This window comes from Salmo salar, chromosome 23, assembly GCF_965601325.2.
Source record: "Salmo salar chromosome 23, fSalSal1, whole genome shotgun sequence".
Taxonomy (NCBI): domain Eukaryota; kingdom Metazoa; phylum Chordata; class Actinopteri; order Salmoniformes; family Salmonidae; genus Salmo; species Salmo salar.
In genome coordinates this window covers 27,226,314-27,247,009 of record NC_138313.1, presented here as the reverse complement: position 1 = coordinate 27,247,009, position 20,696 = coordinate 27,226,314, and the positions used below count along the sequence as shown (strand labels likewise).

Genomic DNA, 20,696 nt, shown 5'->3' with positions numbered 1-20,696 from the left:
ATTAACCCAAACAAAGTAAACCATGTTTCAAAGTTGATGCCACATTTATGTCATGTAGGAGTGATCGGAGGAATTGCTTGTCTACATCGGAGGAAAGACTTGGAGTGTTCACATGCTCAGGGGCTCGGAAGAAATGCAAGAACCAGTCTCACCATTAACAGCCAAAATCGCGGCATTGTTTTTTGCCCTTTTCAGTGGTGCGTGACATCAGATTTCCGCATGTGGGAAAGATCAGGGTCCAGAGATCATACCCGAGTTTCCTGGTTATAATTACGAGTTGGAGGGGCATTCACATGTATTTTTCCTAATAGGAAGGTCATACTTTATGTGAACATGATGTAAACGTGGCATGATGCATGTGCATTAGGTATACTTATGTGGATGAGTCAACTTATTTGAATTACATTTTCATAGGATTTAATACATGTTATTAACAAAGTGTGCTCCATTTGAGGTAGAAATTGAAAGTAAACGTTATTACAAGGAAAAAACTTTCAGGCCTAATCATTTTGAGACTACAGGAAATAGGTTGACTGCTATGTTAATTTAACAACTGCAGTCATGGCTGCTTGGATTGTCAACAGCCTTGTGGCTATTGTAGTCTTTTGACTGTGGGCCGGCTAAGAAGTATTGGTGTCTCTGAGGGGTCTTTGGCCTGGTTTGCTAACTACTTCTCTCAAAGAGTGCAGTGTATAAAGTCAGAACATCTGCTGTCTAAGCCACTGCCTGTCACCAAGGGTGTACCCCAAGACTCGATCCTAGGCCCCACTCTCTTCTCAAGTTACATCAACAACATAGCCCAGGCAATTGGATGCTCTCTCATCCATTTATATGCAGATGATACAGTCTTATAATCAACTGGCCCCTCCCCGGATTTTGTGTTAAACGCTCTCCAAAAAAGCTTTCTTAGTGTCCAACAAGCTTTCTCTGCACTTAACCTTGTTCGGAACACCTCCAAAACAAAGGTCATGTGGTTTGGTAAGAAGAATGCCCCTCTCCCCACAGGTGTGATTACTACCTCTGAGGGTTTAGAGCTTGAGGTAGTCACCTCATACAAGTACTTGGGTGTATGGCTAGACAGTACATTGTCCTTCTCTCAGCACATATCAAAGCTACAGGCTAAAGTTAAATCTAGACTTGGTTTCCTCTATCGTAATCATTCCTTTTTCACCCCAGCTGCCAAACTAACCCTGATTCAGATGACCTTGTTAGATTATGGAGATGTAATTTACAGATTGGCAGGTAAGAATGCTCTCGAGTGGCTAGATGTTCTTTACCATTCAGCCACAGATTTGCCACCAATGCTCCTTATAGGACACATCACTGCACTCTATACTCTTCTGTAAACTGGTCATCTCTGTATACCTGCCGCAAGACCTACTGGTTGTTGCTTATTTATAAAACCCTCTTAAGCCTCACTCCCCCCTATCTGAGATATCTACTGCAGCCCTCATCCTCCACACACAACACCTGTTCTGCCAGTCACATTCTGTTAAAGGTCCCCAAAGCACACACACCCCTGGGTCACTCGTCTTTTCAGTTCGCTGCAGCTAGCGACTGGAACGAGCTGCAAAAAACAATCAAACTGGACAGTTTTATCTCAATCTCTAAATTCAAATACTCAATCATGGACACTCTTACTGACAGCTGTGGCTGCTTTGCGTGATGTATTGTTGTCTCTACCTTCTTTCCCTTTGTGCTGTTGTCTGTGCCCAACAATGTTTGTACCATGTTGTGCTGCCATGTTGTGCTGCTACCATGTTATTGTCATGTTGTGTTGCTACCATGCTATGTTGTCGTCTCACGTCTCTCTTTATGTAGTGTTGTGCTGACTCTCTTGTCATGATGTGTGTTTTGTCCTATATTTTTATTTAATTTATTTTTATTTTTAATCCCAGCCCCCATCCCCGCAGGAGGTATTTTTCCTTTTGGTGGGCCGTCATTGTAAATAATAATTTGTTCTTAACTGACTTGCCTAGTGAAATAAAGGTTGAATAAAAAAATACAAAATAAAATACTAAAAACGGGGACCATTTCTGAAGTTTCCAGACTGGGAATGCAAAGGAACACGGCCATTAATCGTCACTAGTTATCACAGCCACACATTCATAAATGGCTAAACTCCGCCTGTTTCTACAATTTATTTTCTTAAACTCTGATTTTAAAGCTACTCCGTACCTTAATAACACTGCTAACCTTTGCCTAATCCTAACCTTACTTTAAGACTAAAAAGCGAAATAAATTATATATTGCCAATTTCTATTTTGTGTTTGCAGTAACTAGTGACGCAACCCCTCTGGACTCCACCCACTGAGGACGGCTCCAGCAAAGATTTGTAAAACTAAACCTGTGGCTCCAGTCTTGTTTTGTGAAGTCACGTTTCCACCTCCCGCGAGTTTACACGTCACCAGTTTCCTGTTGTTATTTTGTCAATGGTGGACAGTCTAACTTACTCGTAAATGTCGGGGAATATCAACACTGTAACCAGGAAAAGACAACCTGGAAGGAGGTTAGCTACTTATTAATAGAAGCTAAAACCAAACTCTCCAAGCCTGTGGCATTGACAAGAGGCGGCAGCTAATTAGCTTAATAGCTGGCAAAAATCTGACAGTAGGCTTAGCAGCGGCCTTTTTGGTCGGTTTTGGAAAAGTTGCCTGATTTTATGTCCATCATTATGAAATTACCATCATCACGAGCTATGGACATCTAGTTTGGCGTCACCCGGACTGGTATGTAGCCACGATTGGCATATTTTAGAAGTTGTGCAAAATTACCTCTAAACGAAGCCCTAAACTATCGTTAGCGTTCTAACTACAACGTTAACTAATATTACGCCACTTACTAGCGAACATTGCGTTAGTAAAGTTTGATAGCTAGCTAACTGTGTTAGCTTGGTGTCACTGTTTTAGCTTGGTGTCACTGTTTTAGCTTGGTGTCACTGTTTTAGCTTGGTGACACTGTTTTAGCTTGGTGTCACTGTTTTAGCTTGTAACGGGGGTTGTTGGCTTGCTAATGTTATCCAGCCCATAGCCCAATCATCCCCATAGTTACCGAAGAGAGTTATGATTACATATAAAATGTTCTATACTATATGTGATGTAAATCCCCGATTGGCAAATAATTAGTTAGGTAACGTTAACTAGTTAGCAATCTTAAAAAATAGTTAACGTTAACTTACGTTAGCTAGCTACAATTAGTAAACTAGCCAGGCTAACTAACAATTCACTTAGATGACTAATAATGTGATGTAGTTGTTGAGCGGCTTCATTGTAAGTATATTGTATGTTTTTAATATTCAATAAAAAACTGGATAGTAAGCTTTTCTAGATTAGTTAGAAATTCTCACCTCTCCTTTGCAGTGACAATGAGAACGACTTGCAGCCGACCGATGTTATGTTGTGCTTCAAACTGTAATACGCGACAGTTTCTGTGCATAATTATTCACCAAATGTATCGTGGAGTTGGGTTTAATCGCCTACTAGCTAACTAACGAAGTTGCTTTAACTTTGTTGGGAGCCACACCTCAGCTGTTCTGCCTTTGTTGAAAAATATTTGGAAGATTTATAGTAGTAACTGTTTATGACTGTATTTTATAATGTAACGTTAATAACACTGAAACTGTAGATTGTAGCTGTCATTTTACACTTAGTTTTGACAAATTGATACATTTCAAGCCTTTATTTTTGCCTGCACTATCTGATAATTTGCTATGTCTGTAGTGAATATTGATCTCCAGTGGGACATATTTTCCAGTACATGTTGTTTTAGACCTCATGTTTTATTGAACACACTGATTTGTGGCTATCACTGGGTTTGCAGCCAGACTGTCAAAAGTGGTTGCTGTGAGTAGATGGGCTGTAGGCTGGATCTTGAATATTAAAACACCATTTGAAATAGTCATCCATGTCAGCCTGAGCTGTTGTTTATCACAGAGAGCCTATTAAACCTAATTATGTCGTTTATTATGGGTAAACTGCAGTGACATGAGAGGAATGCATGGAGTGTGAAATATGAGATTCCAGAAGGCCCTGTTTTTTTCAAAGAACGCATAGCTAGATACATGGACATCAGAAATCCCCATATGCCCTCAGATGAACCATCACAGGCAAAGTGTCAATACAGGACTAAGATTGGATCCTAGTACACCGGCTCTGAAAGAAAGCAAAGGTAACCTGCCTCAATAACTACCGCCCTGTAGCATTCACCTCGGTAGCCATGAAGTGCTTCGAGGCTGGTCGTGGCTCACATCAACACCATCCCGGAAACCCTGGACCCACTCCAATTCGCATACCGTCCCAACAGATCCACAGATGACATAATCTCAATCTCATTCCACACTGCCCTTTTCCACCTGGACAAAATGAACCCCTATGTGAGAATGCTGTTCATTGACTACAGCTCAGCGTTCAACACCATTGTGCCCACAAAGCTCATCACTAAGCTAAGGACCCTGGGACTAAACACTTCCCTCTGCAACTGGATCCTGGACTTCTTGACAGGCCGCCCCCAGGTGGTAAGGGTACACAACATCTGCCATGCTGATCCTCAACACTGGGGCCCCTCACGTGTGCGTGCTTAGTCCGCTCCTGTACTCCCTGTTCACCCACGACTGCGTGGCCAAGCACGACTCCAACATCATCAAGTTTGCTGACGACACAAGTGTTAGGCTTAACTGAGCCGTGTGGCTCAGTTGGTAGAGCATGGTGTTTGCAACGCCAGGGTTGTGGGTTCGATTCCCACGGGGGACCAGTACGGATCATTTTTTAAATGAAATGTATGCATTCACTACTGTAAGTCGCTCTAGATAAGAGCATCTGCTAAATGACTAAAATGTAATGTAAAAAATTAGACCGCCTACAGGGAGGAGGGCGCAGGACAACAACCTCTCCCTCAACGTGAGCAAGTCAAAGGAGAGGGGGCTGAACAGGCCCCCATTAACATCGACGTGGCTGTTGTGGAGCGGGTCGAGAGCTTCAAGTTCCTTGGTGTCCACATTACCAACAAACTAACATGGTCCAAGCACACCAAGCACACCAAGACAGTCGTGAAGAGGGCACGACAACACCTTTTCCCCTTCAGGAGACTGAAAAGTTTTAGCATAGGTCCCTAGATAATCAAAAAGTTCTACAGCAGCATCATCGAGAGCATCCTGACCGGTTACATCACCGCCTGGTATGGCAACTGTTCGGGTTTCAACCGTAAGGCGCTACAGAGGGTAGTGCATACGACCCAGTACATCACTGGGGCCAAGCTTCCTGCCATCCAGGACCTATATACTATACGGTGTCAGAAGGCTTAAAAAATTGTCAGACTCCAGTCACCCAAGTCATAGACTGTTCTCTCTGCTACCACATGGCAAGCAGTAACGGAGCGCCAAGTCTAGTTCCAAAAAGCTCCTTAACAGCTTCTACCCCCAAGCCATAAGACTGCTGAACAATTAATCAAATGGCCACCTGTACTATTTACATTGACACCCCCTCCTTTGTTTTAACTCTGCTGCTACTCGCTGTTTATGTGCATAGTCACTTTATCCCTACCTAGATGTACTAATGACCTCGACTAACCTGTACCACCACACATTGACTCGTTACTGGTCTTCCCTGTATATACCCTCGTTATTTTATTTGTTACTTTTTAATTTAATTTTTTACTTTATTTCTTGAATTGCGTTGTTGGTTAAGGGCTTGTAAGTAAGCATTTCACAGTAAGGTCTGCACCTGTTGTATTCAGAGCATGTGACATACAATTGTGATTTCATTAATTTAAGCACATTTCAACATTGGAGGGAAATGCGTTGGTTCTACTGTCACCCTACTTGAAGAGTTTTTTTTATTTTATTTTTTTCTCAAAAAATGTGAAATAATACACCCAAAGCCAAGTCATCTTCTTTCTTATGTTCCTATCTCGTCATAAGGAAACCTTGTTAGGTATTTGCTGTAGAACCGGTTGGAATGGAAATAGAACAGCTCTTTAAATGGAAGTGCAACAGCTCTTGAGTCAGCAGTCTGTCATTAATGATACATTGGCTATTTATTTCCTTCATACATCCATACGTATGTATAATCAATCCTGTTTTGAACCTCTGCAGATGCTGGGTAAGAGGTTCTTGTCCCAGTCACTTAGATTTTTTAGCCTGCCTGCAAGTAGCATTAATGCAGTGTTTGGCTTCAATGTGTGTCTGCTCAGGTGGTTCGTACTCTGTTTTCCTGGATAGATGGCAGCATAAAAGTACTGCTGCTGACCTTAGGTTCCTTTTTCTCACATACAGTGCCTTCGGAAAGTATTCAGACCCCTTGACTTTTTCCACATTTTGTTACAGCCTTATTCTAAAATGTATTTAAATACTTTTCCCCCTCCATTTACACCCAATACCCCATAATGACAAAGCAAAAACATGTTTTTATATATGTGCAATTATTACATTTACATAAGTATTCAGACCCTTTACTCAGTACTTTGTTGAAGTACCTTTGGCAGCGATTACAGCCTTGAGTCTTGGATATGACGCTACAAGCTTGGCACACCTGTACTTGGGAGTTTCTCCCATTCTTCTCAGCAGATCCTCTCAAGCTCTGTCAGGTTGGATGGGGAGTGTTGCTGCACAGCTATTTTCAGGTCTCTCCAGAGATGTACGATCGGGTTCAAGTCCGGGATCTGGCTGGGCCACTCAAGGACATTCAGAGACTTGTCCCAAAGCCACTCCTGCTTTGTCTTGGCTGTGTGCTTAGGGTCGTTGTCCTGTTGGAAGGTGAACCTTCTCCCCAGTCTGTGGTCTTGAGCGCTCTGGAGCATGTTTTCATCAAGGATCTTTCTGTACTTTGCTCCGTTCATCTTTCCCTCGATCCTGACTAGTCTCCCAGTCCCTGCCACTGAAAAACATCTCCACAGCATGATGCTGCCACCACCATGCTTCACCGTAGGTATGGTGCCAAGTTTCCTCCAGACGTGATGCTTGGCATTCAGGCCAGAGAGTTCAATTTTGGTTTCATCAGACCAGAGAATCTTGTTTTTCATGGTCTGAGAGTCTTTAGGTGCCTTTTGGCAAACTCCAAGCAGGCTGTTGGGCTTTTTTCTGAGGAGTGGCTTCAGTCTGGCCAATCTACCATAAAGGCCTGATTGGTGGAGTGCTGCAGAGATGGTTGTCCTTCTGGAAGGTTCTCCCATCTCCACAGAGGAACTCTGGAGCTCTGTCAGAGTAACCATCGGGTTCTTGGTTACCTCCCTGACCAAGACCCTTCTCCTCCGATTGCTCAGTTTGGCTGGGCGGCCAGCTCTAGGAAGAGTCTTGGTGGTTCCAAACATCTTCCATTTAAGAATGATGGTGGCCACTGTGTTCTTGGGGGCCTTCAATGCTGCAGACATTTTTTTTGGTCCCCTTCTCCAGATCTGTGCCTCGACACAATCCTGTCTTGAAATTCTACGGACAATTCCTTCGACCTCATGGCTTGGTTTTTGCTCTGACATGCACTGTCAACTCTACAACGTTTATATAGACAGGTGTGTGCCTTTCCAAATCATGTTCAATCAATTGAATTTACCACAGGTGGACTCCAAGTTTTAGTTGCATCTCAAGGATGATCAATGGGAACAGGATGCACCTGAGCTCAATTTCGAGGCTCATTGCAAAGGGTCTGAATACTTATTAAGTAAATAAGGTATTTCTCTTTTAGAGTGCTAATTTTTATTTAATTTAGTCAAATTTAGGATAAGGCTGTAACGTGGTCTGAATACTTTCCCAAAGGCACTGTACAGTCACTCTGAACTTTAGCAATTTTTCTTTTTTCTAACTTAATTACTGTCTTGTATTATTCTAATGGAAGGTGAACAGGAGTGATGTGGAGCTCCAAGCGGAATGAGCCATCCCTGACTGCCCCGGCGCAGACTACTGGGCAGGACAACAGGAGAGGTCAGCTTCTTAATGTCTCTGATGCAATTTTTTTATTTTTTATTTAACTAGGCAAGTAAAGTTAAGAACAAATTGTTATTTACAATGACGACCTACACCGGCCAAACCCCGGACGACGCTGGGCCAATTGTGCGCTGCCCTATGGGACTCCCAATCACGGCCAGTTGTGATACAGCCTGGATTTGAACCAGGGTGTCTGTAGTGACGCCTCAAGCACTGAGATGCAGTGCCTTAGACCGGCTGCGCCACTCGGGAGCCCGTTCTTCTATTACCATTCTTCTATCAGTGGCAACATTCTGTCTGTCACACTGAAGGAAGAAGGACGTGGGAAAGCTCTTCATGTTACCTCAAATGTGTCTATGGGGCTGCAAAGGCTTTGTTTACCTTTTTGTTTTTGGTGGGGGTTTTTCTTTTTTTTCTTTTTTTTAATGCCTTTCTCCCCTCAGAGCTGTCAGCTGCATGGAAAAGTCTGAATCAGACCAAAGCTGCTGTAAGTAAACCCATATTAACAATGTTGTCTCATGGTTTCACAGTTTTTCTATTTTTGTAGACTCACCACTTAATGCAATGACACATGGGCTGTGGTATTTGAAGTGTCTGTCTGGGCTCTTACTTGAGTTTTTGTTCTGCATTCTTTGTCTGAGTCAGGCGCTTTTGTTTTCCTTGCAATTGCAGCACATTGAGAACCGCCAGGAGGCAGCTCCTGGCTCTGGAGTTCTGCTGGATTCCGTCATGGATACAAAGAAAAGCTCTGGGGGCGCCACCAGGAAAGTGAGCCGCAGAGGTGAGGCGCACAATGGTATATCTCATCCTTGTAAGCCATGGTTACTATTTACAGAACAAGGTTCTCAAACTGGACTTAGCAGCAGGCATCGTCATTACTCTGCGTTGTTTTGCATTGCAAGGTTACAAGGAATTCTAACCATATCTCCTGACTCAGATGGGCGGCGCACAGAGGACTGCTCTCAGGCAGGCGGAACCTCCAAGTCCAGAAGGAGGAGTCATCGGAGCCCAGACAAGAGTTCCCGCAGCCCCCTGAGGAACACCACACAGGACAGCAACGTCCACAGGAACAACTGTGTTGAGTTTAAAGAGCCTCTGACCTCTTATAGGTATGCACTGTTAATGAGATGTAAAAACATTTGAAGTGTATTTCTACCATGTTTACTAATGTATGCTGAGGTTGTGCGACGATACAGTGCAAAAGGTTGTGTTTTTAGTCCCTGACTGTAATCCTATAAGTCCTGCAGTCAGAGATGGACGTTAAGTCGCTACTTTTACAGCCACATGTACATGTGTAGGTCTTTGCACATAAGGCTGCCATTCAAAGCCATGTGATCTTGACACATCCCATTCAAATAGCCTGAATGCTTAAGTGACCCCCCCCCCCCCCCCCCCCCCCCCCCCAGGGAAGCAACCCCAACACCCCCCCTGACCTCCTCCCAGCTGGAGGCCCACAGTCTGCAGTCGGAGGTTGCCACCCCCCCTCCCCCGGACTCCTGTCTCAGCCAGCTGGTCTACCAGAGCGACACGCGAGACCAGCAGACTCGCGGAGACCTGGACAGCACACACTCGTCTGCTCTGGACAGCACTGTGGTGCGCTACCTCAACCACCGTCCCATGCTGGAAGCCCTGCGGCCGCGAGGCCACGCTGCTACAGCCAGAAACGCTAACAAGGAGGGGGGCCCGGAGGACAGAGCACACACCCTGGAGGGCCCGGCCCCACCCCCAGCAGAGACTGTTTCCTCAAGCCCTGGTTCGGCCTCCCAGAGGCTGGAGAACCTGAGGCGGAGGAAGCCTGACGACAAGCTGGAGAAGCTGAAGGAGACGATCCGCAGACAGAGAGAGCACCTGGAGGCTGCTGACAGAGATGGGCTGCTGGAGCAGCCTGTGGGCATCAGTGGAGCTGTGGAGACCACCACCATACCCACGGCTAAGATACGCAAAGTGGCAGCCGCACCTCCGGCACCTATATACAAAGGTAAAGCCCACTGGATAGAGAAAGTTGGTCTCCAGTTGCACTGGATGTAAAAATCTGATTTACATCATTCCTTCAAACCAAATCTTATGTAACACAGTCATTTGTTCTTATCAGGTTTCAACAGGAGTGAGACCAAGATCTGCACTCCTGACGGTAAAGTGTGGCGAGAGATCTACAGAGACCTGTCTCGCCAGCTGTCAGGTGAGCACTGAGTGGTAGATGACCAATCAAAGGACACACCCTATGCTATTAGCTATGCTTACATAATGACCCCTGTAGTTAACAGGTGTTATTGATAGTTGTGGGGAGTGACTAAAAGGACTGTGGAGATGAACTGCCAGCTCATCACCGCTCAATAGAATCAATGGGCTGTTGACGTCTCAGTGGATCTACAATGGAAAAGGGCATCAGGTGGACAGTGTAGTCCAGGGCTGCTCAAGTACTATTTGAGAACATCTGATCACACACATTTCATGGTGGCACAGGTCTGAATGGTTATTGTTGTTTATTGGCATAATAACAAACCCCCACCTCGCAACCCATGCGATCCCTTGTTCACACCTTTTGTTGGCGGAGAATTTTTAGCAGTTTTAATGCTCATTTCCTGCAATTGTACACATTTTCCCATTCATTACGTGTTTCTATGATACAGGGGTCAAAGCTTCCCCAAAATAACTTGGTCTCTGTAGTAGAACATTTATTTTGATTGGCGATTTTGTGCATTTATCAAGATAGCCTGATTTCAAATGTGTCATGTAAACAAGATTATTAGGGAAATCGTGAACATTTAAATCAAGCTATTATATTAATCTGCTGTTCACAATAATAGTATTATTGTGTGCATACTCAGTGCTGGCCATGTTCCACTTGGTCAGTCACCGGGATCGTCTCGTAAACACCAGCCACACTACACGATAATGGCAACAGAAATTCTGATGCTGCCAGAACTTTGTCAGAGCCTACGACTTAACGTAGTGGTACTTAATCGTCAGACCTAGACCCTGTCACGCTGAATGACGCTAGACGTCCCGACAATCGTTTACGACCTAAGGATTTGCCTACAACGTGAACATTTTGTCTGGTACGACAAAATCGTGGCAAAAGATAGCTAAAATCGTAGTCTGCAAAGTCTTTAAGTGTTTTTCTTTTTGAGCCACCTGTCCAATCTTTGGGATGGAAAAAAGCTTTGTTTTACTTGAATGACTAAAACCGGATATAAAGTATGTAGAAAAGATGATGGACCTATATAATCTTTGAGAACTAACAATTCTGAGAACTGAATTCGAGAGGATTTATTTTGTTTGAGCATAAGAACACAGCATTAGCCATGGCAAAATGCATATGATTGCAGGAAATTAACTTTAAAACTGCAAAATCCTCTCAGCTCTAATGCACAATATGTGGAATCACAGGAAACTTGCTTTAAAATTGCTACATTTTCTCTCAGCTCCATGGAGAAATCTGTGGAATTGTAAGAAATTGGCAAAAAAAGAAAATATTCTCTACATCACCAAGATGGAGGGCTCTAAAATATTATTGTCCAGGGCCATTCAGATTAGCTGACCAGACCTATTGCCACGCCCAATACCTAAGCTCCCAGTTCGATCCGGGAAAAAAAAAATGGAAATGTGTGTATATATCTATCTTATCTGATGTTCCGTTTTCAAGCTCCTGTGCTTAAATGCAGCTCTGCCATTCAAACTGCCCTGGAAAAGAGATGGCATAAAATACGCTCCAGTATTTTCAGAAAGACTAAGAGCTATTTTACCTATCCCAGTCAACTGGTTCCTTTAAGAAATAAAGCAACTGTCCTATTTCGGACAAGAATGATTTTGAAAGAAAACATTTCCACCAATGAAATGAGTGTCCTCTAAATTTAGGTTAACTTGATGAATACGGTGAGGTTTTTGCGGCAGCAGATTTTCCAGGCATTTTGCCACAACCGCAGCACTGCTCGCTTCCCTACCGTTTTGTACGACTGTTTGAAGAAAAAAAAAAAAGGATTTTCTTTGTCCTCCCTGGCTCCTGCTGATTCCTGGGCTTCCTCACAGGTTTTCATGCCAAAGTTCTATACTTCCTCCTCTTACACTGATACAGTACACCAGCTTCATATTCAATTGCTTTGTTTTGCATTCAGATATTTCTCAGGAAGCTACAAACTTTTTAGAAATGTGATAGTTCTGTTATTTTTCCCTCTTTTGTGTTCAAACTGTCATATCCTTTATCCCCGTCTTAGAGAGCACCAAGCCCAAGCAGCGACCCACAGAGAAGGCTAAGGAAAGGAAGCCGTCCAAGCCTGTGAGGAAAATCCATAAATCAGCTTCTGTTCCCGACCCGGAAACCAAGCTAGGTTGGATCTCTTTTCATTTCTCCCCGTCTCTCGCTTTTGATTTGTCTCTCGTGCTTACTTATCCTGGGTCTATGCGTTCAATAGAAGATGTGAAAGCTCCTCCAATATTGTGTGTGTAGGTGATAATTCATCACAAAGCCAAGGGGTCTTTCACAAACAGGGGGAATCTCCTCATTTGTTTTGGTTCATCAGTTACTGTACAGCATGCACACTGAACCTGAGCAGGTGTATCACAGTGAATACATCTGGCAGGCCTGTACCACATAAGGCCTTAACTGTGTGCAATTAAACAGGCCTGTTTGTCAGTGGCACCATTTAAGTCACTTATCCACAAAGAAATGTCCAGAATGTATCGCATGCTGATTGCAAGCAAGCCGCAGTGTAGATGCACACTATAGTTGGAATGCAGATGCGGCGCAGTTCTGCTGGGCTGGGCATACCAGCTCTCTGACAGCCACCCTGTACTGGGCCCATACCAGCTCTCTGACAGCCACCCTGTACCGGGCCCATACCAGCTCTCTGACCGCCACCCTGTACTGGGCCCATACCAGCCTCCCTCCCTCTTTCTTTGCCCCTCTCTCACTCGCTCTCGCTGTTCTTCCCAGTGCAGTGGAAAGTGAGATGAGTGTGGTATAGCGTAGTCTTACCCTGTCATCCCGCTGCTGGACTTCTGCTCCCAGCCCGCTCACCAAAAATAGCCCCCTGAAATCTATGATCAAGTTCAGCTCCTTTACCAAACAGGAACAGCTGCTTTCCGAACGTCAGCCCCTGCTTTGTAGAGCAAATCAGTAGGCTATATTGTTCAAAGTAATGGAAGAATTGAGAAATGGTAATGTTCCATTTGTTCAAAATGAATCCAGCAACTCTGTGCTTTGTGTTAGATCCCTTGAGTTCACTGCAGTGCTGACATCTTTTTATGAAGAAAGTTTTATTATTTTCAGCGTTGGTTTAGCAGATGGTGCATAATTGACCCATACTCATCACATTTGCATAATGCAGCTCTAAAATAATTTCTCTCCAAAGACTTCATAGAAGAGCGAGACGACATCATTATGTCTCTTTTGTGCACATGAGTATCACTTCAGTAAAACAGCATTAGGTTTTATTTGATACATTTTCAAGGCGCAATAAGCTGTTGCAACATCAATTTTTGCATTTAGAAATGAATTATATGTACCAATTAAATCTTGAAGGATATAACTTATAAATGCCTCATGAGTTCAACTGTTGTACCCCATCATAACCAAAATAGAAGCTAGTTTTACTCCAATGTTTGTAACTATGTAAATGTAAACAAACACTGTATAGCCTCAAAACATAGTTAACTGTAATTTTGATATCATGGATGGTCAGTCCTTGTATCCATAGCTCTGTCTTACTGAGTGGCAAAAATGTCAGGTATATCCCTCCAGCTTTTTACCAAAACCGAGGCGGGTTGACCACTTTGTTTCAATTAAGGATTCTAAGTTGTAAGTCTTTGCTTTCTGATAAACATTCCTGCCATAAGTCATTACTGCTGAACTCTACACCGATCATGACCTTTCTGTGTGTTTTTGTGGTGTGCTCCCTGTTGCTGCAGTGATCAGCACCACGTCATGGCGGGAGGGCCAGAAGCTGGTGAAGATGGTACTGGGCACCGCTCCACGTCTGCCTCAAGAGCAAAGGCCAGAGCCCACAGACAGACTGGCCAGGACAGGTGGGTTGGGAGACATACAGTGCCTTCGGAAAGTATTCAGACCCCTTGACTTTTTCTACATTTTGTTACGTTACAGCCTTATTCTAAAATTGATTAAAAAAGAATCCTCAGCAATCTACACATTATCCCAAAATGACAAAGCGAAAACAGGTTTTTAGAAATTATTGCATATTTATTAAACAGAACTTATTTACGTAAGTATTCAGACCCTTTGCTATGAGATTCAAAATTAAGCTCAGGTGCATCCTGTTTCCATTGATCATTCTTGAGATGTTTCTACAAAGTACTGAGTAATGGGTCTGAATACTTAGGTAAATGTGATAGTTCAGTTTATTTTTAAATGTGCAACATTTTCTAAACCTGTTTTTGCTTTGTCATTATGGGGTATTGTGTGTAGATTGATGGGAAACCCCCCCCCCCCCTAATTTAATCCGTTTTAGAGTAAGGCTGTAACGTAACAAAGTGGAAAAGGTCAAGGGGTCTGAATACTTTCTGAAGGCACTATCTACTACCCTCACCAATCTCTGCTCTACTTGGCCTTCTCTCCTCTATCCCTCTCACCCCCTCCACTAAATCACACAGTAATGTGTACGGCTACATGCACACAATAATGAGATTCTTGTGGATAGTCAGATTCATATAATAGTTTGATTAAAACGTTTACATACTATGCAAGAAGAACGATTCCCCTAATAATCATGTTTACAGTGACACCTAATTGCACTCTCATAAATGCAGAAAATTGCATTCATGTTACGGTATATGTGGTGTTCATGTTTTTTTTGTTTATTGCATGTTAAAAGGCGTACAGTGCACGGCTAAAGGAATATCAATAAATAAAGAGTTTGTCGTCTCTTCTAGCACAGGCAGTCTCCCTACATTAGCCAACTTTGTCTGTCAGTGACCGGAATGAATTAAGATTGACTAGCCGTTTCTGACTGACTGCGCAATTCAGCATGGTCTGGTTTCCATGGGTTGTGCTGGTGGTAGACTCATATCTGGGGGGTGAGGGTGAAGCATGAAGCTGCTTAAAGGGTTGTACTGCCAGTCTGTCTTTTTTTTTACTGATATATTAATTTCTGCATTGTTGGGGTTAGACTTTGCAAGAAAGGCATTTCACTGTACTTCTGCAAGTGACATTAAAACTTGAACTCCAGACAGAACGTTTACTTAAATAATTGTAGATGTCTTATCTGGATATAGCTACTAGGGCTGTCAAACCATTACAAACATTTATCAAGTTAATCGCATGGTTTTCTGTTGTTCACTGCGGTTAATCTCAAATTTATTGAAGATGTTTCAATTAAAACACACATTGGGTTGTAGGAATAATATATTTTGATTATAGGGGACGAAAACGCAAAATAAACTATTTAAGACAATTGAATAATAACAGATCAGTCAAGTCTTGAGTTGATGTAAAATATCATACAGCTATTAGATCTAGCCTACTTCTTATCCATGTTCTTCAACATGAACTAGTTACAAGCTGCTACTACAACAATTGGGATCATTTGGTTATCTTTTGACCTGAGGACTATTAACAAAAAACATAGCTAAATGGAATGGCTGTCCTGTTCTGTTTTTAAAATCGGAGTTTAATCTAGAGGCATTCTGCTATTACATTCTAAACATTCTCGTTTGGCTAACTAGCTAACGTTAGCATAACAACCTAGCTACTTCTGTGCAAATTAAGTGTCTGCTGTTATTTAAAGAAACGCCTGAGAAAGTGTACGGTTGAACTTTCTGTAAGTTTTCTTTCAGAATTGTTGCTCAAAGCTGCGCGTCTAGTTGTTTTAGCACTACAAGAGAGGCAGACCGCTCTGCTGCTGCTGTTGGTAGCAGCTGTTAGTAGACCAACAGCACAGAGTGTTGCGCTTAAAGGGTCTGTGAGGAAACGGACTTGGCTGACAAAAATTAAATGCGTAGCAAAGATTGCCGTTTAATTGTAACGCTTTAACTCTGACAGCCCTAATAGCTACCACGATTGTTCCCCTAATCATGCACACAAAACACATGTTCCTTTCAATTCACAATAACATTTAGTCACAAATCAATACAATACCCCTTGTGTCTTTTATACATCTTTTCCAGCATCCCATCCTCGGTCAAATTCGGAACCCTGTCCGGAGCTGAATTGTCGGTCCAGACCCAGCAGCTCAGAGAGACCCTGCAGCCGGGACAGGACCACCCAGCCCACCCCAGACCCTTTCTCTGCAGGCCCAGCCGAGGACAGGGCCCTCAACACAGACCTCCTGTCTGTAGACATCCAGGGCATCCTGGACGACCTGCAGCTGGAGCACAGAGCAGAGGAGCGAGCTCCAGTGGAGCCCAGGACAGGTTCAGTGTCCGGGGCCAGAACCACAGCATGGACGGCTGGTTGCTCATCCTTACGGGGCTCCCGCAGTGCCAGCCCCGCCAAGCGCAACAAGCCAGAGCCATCAGAACCAGGGCCCAAAAAGAGGCACTATGACGCCGACTCAGTGCGCCAGTACATCACCCGGCAACAAGAGGAGCGTAAGAGACGTCTAGTGGAGGAGCGACGGGCCCAGAGGGAGGAGGCGGAGAGCAGGAGCCAACGTCTTCAGGAGCTATACAGGAAACAGAGAGCGGGGGTAGCCAATAAGGGCCCTGCGGTACTGGAGAGTCCAGTACAGAAACGCCTGCAGGAGACCTACACCAAACTACTACTGGAACAGGCTGAGTTAGAACAGGAGCCTCTGCCTGACCAGACTCAGCCAGCCTCTACCACAGTCATCCACCAGGTAAAGGCATCTTTAGTTGTAATGGGGATGAAGCCCTCACTGTCCCTTTACTCACACGACAAGCTTTAGTGAAAATGTGGGTATAGAGCATGGTATGTATGGCGTGTCAAATGCATATTTATAGCTGCCCTTGTTACATTAAGAGCCAATATGTGAAATGATGACATGTAGAATTACCCTCAGTATAACTCTGGACATATAATGCTATTGCTCATATTTCATGTAGTCAAGTGGCCTGTAGGAAATGACTCATCCTGTGGTGAGTTAAACTAGCTGTGTTATTTGTGGTGTGTGTGTTCTCCTTTAGCAGAGGCCCTTGTACCAGCCATCCGGGGAGTCGGACAAGGAGAACAAGAGGCAGGAGAGACCCCAGAGTGCCTCCTCTAGCAGTGACCTGTCTCCATCTGAGCTACAGCCTCCTCCACTCTCCAGGTCAGCACACACCTCACTAAAACACTAATTACAGCTTATACAGTGCTTTCAGAAAGTATTAAGACCCCTGGACTTTTTCCACATTTTGTTAGGTTACAGCCTTATTCTAAAATGTATTTAAATTGTTTTTTTCCTCATCAGTCTACACACAATACCTCACCATGACAAAGCAAAAACAGGTTTAGCAAATTTATTACGAATATAAAACTGAAATCACATTTACGTAAGTATTCAGACCCTTTACTCAGTACTTTGTTGAAGCACCTTTGGCAGCGATTACAGCCTCGAGTCTTCTTGGGTATGATGCTACAAGCTTGGCACACCTGTATTTGTGGAGTTTCTCCCATTTGTTCTCTGCATATCCTCTCAAGCTCTGTCAGGTTGGATCGGGTTCAAGTCCGGGCTCTGGCTGGGCCACTCCTGCGTTGTCTTGGCTGTGTGCTTAGGGTTTTTGTCCTAGAAGGTGAACCTTCATCCCAGTCTGAGGTCCTGAGCTCTATGGAGCAGGTTTTCATCAAGGATCTCTCTGTACTTTGCTCTGTTCATCTTTTCCTTGATCCTGAGAAGTCTCTAAGTCCCTTCTGCTGAAAAAAATCCCCACAGCTTAATGCTGCCACCACAATGCATCACTGTAGGACATCGTGCCAGGTTTCCTCCAGGCCAAATAGTTCAATCTTGGTTTCGTCAGACCAGAGATTCTTCTTTCTCATGGTCTGAGAGTCCTTTAGGTTCCTTTTGGCAAACTCCAAACGGGTTCTTGGTCACCTCCCTGACCAAGGCCTTTCTCCCCGATTGCTCAGTTTGCCCGGGCGGCCAGCTCTAGGAAGAGTCTTGGTGGTTCCAAACTTCATCCATATATGAATGATGGAGGCCATTGTGTTCTTGAGGACCTTCAATGCTGCAGACATTTTTGGTACCCTTACCCATATCTGTACCTCTACATAATCCTGTCTCGGAGCTCTACAGACAATTCCTTCAACCTCATGGCTTGGTTTTTGCTCTGACATGCACTGTCAACTGTGGGACCTTATATAGACAGGTGTGTGCCTTTCCAAATCATGTCCAATCAATTGAATTTACCACAGGTGGACTCCAATCAAGTTTTAGTTGCATCTCAAGGATGATCAATGGGAACAGGATGCACCTGAGCTCAATTTCGTGTCTCATAGCAAAGGGGTCTGAGTACTTACGTAAATAAGTTACTTCTGTTTTTTCTGTTTAATAAATATTCAAACGTTTCTAAAAACCTGTTTTCGCTTTGTCGTTATGGGGTATTATGTGTGGATTGCTGAGGATTTAGTTTTATTTAATCAATTTTAGAATAAGCCTGTAACGTAACAAAATGTTGAAAGAGTCAAGGGTCTGAATACTTTCCCGAAGGCACTGTATGTTACCTTTTTCATTAGCACTGGCTAGTGTAGAGGCCCAAAGCATAGAGCCATATTACCTCCTCATGGCGAAGGAACAGAGCCAATAAGGATTTTTTTTGTTTCTGAACGGTCTGTTTTCACGGGTTTCCATTGCAGCATTTCAGAACATAGTGCAGTATTTTATTTGTTTGTTTAACCGTTATTTTATCAGGGAGTCCTACTGAGACCAAGGTCTCTTTTACAGATGAGCCCTGAATTACAGAAAATACACACATCTAAATATAAACGCGGAAAGAAAAACACGGCCATTAAAAACTAACACATTCATCAAGTTCCTCAATCAGCTTTCTGAATTACCCTAGAGGCACCAGAACATCAAATTTTAAGAACATTTTGAAGATCGTTCAGCAAATAAGGTGCAAGAGAACTCATTTCCCTAGTATGCTCGGTGAACCATAAAATAGGGTACTTCTAGTGATAGTTTAGATGCAACAGTAACTTCAGATACTGTAAATATCTGTCTGGTCCTCACATAGGGTAAACATTATGGTATGTAACTGTCATCTGCATATGTTCATAAACTCATGAGTTGCTATGCAGTTCTTGGAATCTTGTTGAGTTGATCCTCGGCCCTGAACAATTTTTGCTTATACAATGAACACAAAGGTGGTTCTCAGAAAGTCCTATTTAGACTGTACAAGTCACATATTTTAATGGCTTCATGCATATTTAGGTGTCTTAAACCTTTGGCATAGTATCCTATGGACAATGTTGCTCTGTACTAAAAGTATTTTATGGGTCCATAATACTAAAGAACTTTGTAAATCCCCAAAACAATATTTTGAGTGTTTCTGAGCCCTATGTTTAAAAAAATGGTGTATTTGAATAATAATCCTCCACTCTCTCTCCTTTAGGAATGAGCTGGGACTGGGAGTTCCATCGTGGCTGCAGCCAGACCGTCTGAGTCCTGCAGTCAGACCCTCCAGTGCTCTGGCTCCCCCCACAGACGACAAGCTTTTCTCCCTGGGCCTGGAAACGGGAGGGGACTCTGGGGTGAGGGGAACCAGGCCTCAGCACTCCACAGGAGCAGCCAACAAGACCAAGATGAACCGCATTGAGGCCATGAAAGCCACAGCCGCATCCCTGTCTACCCACATAGAGAGTGAAGCGCGGAAACTGGCCGGCGCAGGGATCAACTATGGCTGTGCGAAGGACATGGATCTTACCGGTCTGACCCATCTTCAGCCTCAAGACGACGGCTGCTGGGCCAAGCCTGTGAGCCCATCGGTCAGAGAGAGCGCTGATGCTGCTGACGAGCTGTCCCTGAGAATCCAGAGGCTCCTGAGTGCTGGCCAGAGCGCATACAACGGAGCTCTCCCAGGGGTGGGCAACCTGCACAGCTTCAGGGAACAGAGAGGCGGGGCCTCTGCTTCAGGCAGCAGGCCCCACACATCCCCAGGCCTCGGCTCTCATAAGAGGCCGGAGGAGCACCCTGAGGCACCGTGGAAGACAAAGCTCCATGACTCCAGCGGTGACTCCATCAGTGAGGGCCCACTGCTGAGCGAGGGCAGCCTGTCGGAGGGCAACGAGAGCCCCCGCACGCCCATAAAGAGGGTCCCCAAACCAGCAGAGCGTCTCGGGTCACTGGACTTCTGTGCGGGCCAGAGGGAGGGCTTCCAGCCCATCTCTCACTTCCAGAGAGCGGCAGAGAAGTACCCAGCCCTCAGCACCCTCCCCTTCTCTCAGACACGGGACCGCAGCCGAGGCCCATGGGAGGAACTGACCAAGGGAAGTCCTCATAGCGTCATCAACATCTTCACGAAGAACCACCTGCACAACCACACCAAGGGTTAGCCAACACATTTACACACCCAACCCTATCCATAGAAGTGTTTTGAATGAAGAACGAATGTTTAACCCATCGTCTATTCCTCTGGCTTCTCCCTGCAGTTGGAGGAGAGGAGCGAGCAGACAGGAGCTCCCCTGCTGTGCGTTGTGGCCTGTCTGCAGCCAGCTCGGTGGATGTGGCACCAGTGTATGAGGATGACTTTGTGTCGTCCCGTAGCAGCGGTGGCGGGAGCAGCCTGTCTAAGAAAGGATACAACGGATGCAGGTAAAGTGGTTTGTACACTGTCACATGACTGGGTGTTGCTATCTGAATACCTCTCATGCAATTAAAACATTTGAAAATCCTGT

The 20,696-nt window shown here is 44.3% G+C and overlaps 1 protein-coding gene across 4 annotated transcripts in view; it reads left to right on the top strand.

Moving 5' to 3' along the window:
- The first annotated feature begins 2,376 nt into the window (after window positions 1–2,376).
- The window catches only part of LOC106584317 (centrosome-associated protein 350), a 39,947-nt gene continuing 21,627 nt past the window's right edge, over window positions 2,377–20,696 (top strand). For 2 of the 4 annotated variants that reach the window (XM_082968008.1, XM_082968009.1), the window contains exons 1-13: window positions 2,377–2,729; window positions 7,821–7,906; window positions 8,353–8,396; window positions 8,582–8,690; window positions 8,847–9,018; window positions 9,316–9,887; window positions 10,002–10,088; window positions 12,124–12,237; window positions 13,817–13,933; window positions 16,028–16,698; window positions 17,006–17,130; window positions 19,415–20,349; window positions 20,451–20,613. In XM_082968008.1, coding sequence (XP_082824134.1) covers window positions 7,834–7,906; window positions 8,353–8,396; window positions 8,582–8,690; window positions 8,847–9,018; window positions 9,316–9,887; window positions 10,002–10,088; window positions 12,124–12,237; window positions 13,817–13,933; window positions 16,028–16,698; window positions 17,006–17,130; window positions 19,415–20,349; window positions 20,451–20,613 — 3,182 coding nt within the window. In that variant the 5' untranslated portion in view covers window positions 2,377–2,729; window positions 7,821–7,833. The remainder of the gene's footprint in view (window positions 2,730–7,820; window positions 7,907–8,352; window positions 8,397–8,581; window positions 8,691–8,846; window positions 9,019–9,315; window positions 9,888–10,001; window positions 10,089–12,123; window positions 12,238–13,816; window positions 13,934–16,027; window positions 16,699–17,005; window positions 17,131–19,414; window positions 20,350–20,450; window positions 20,614–20,696) is intronic. The other 2 variants (XM_082968007.1, XM_014169435.3) reach the window with 2 other exon arrangements.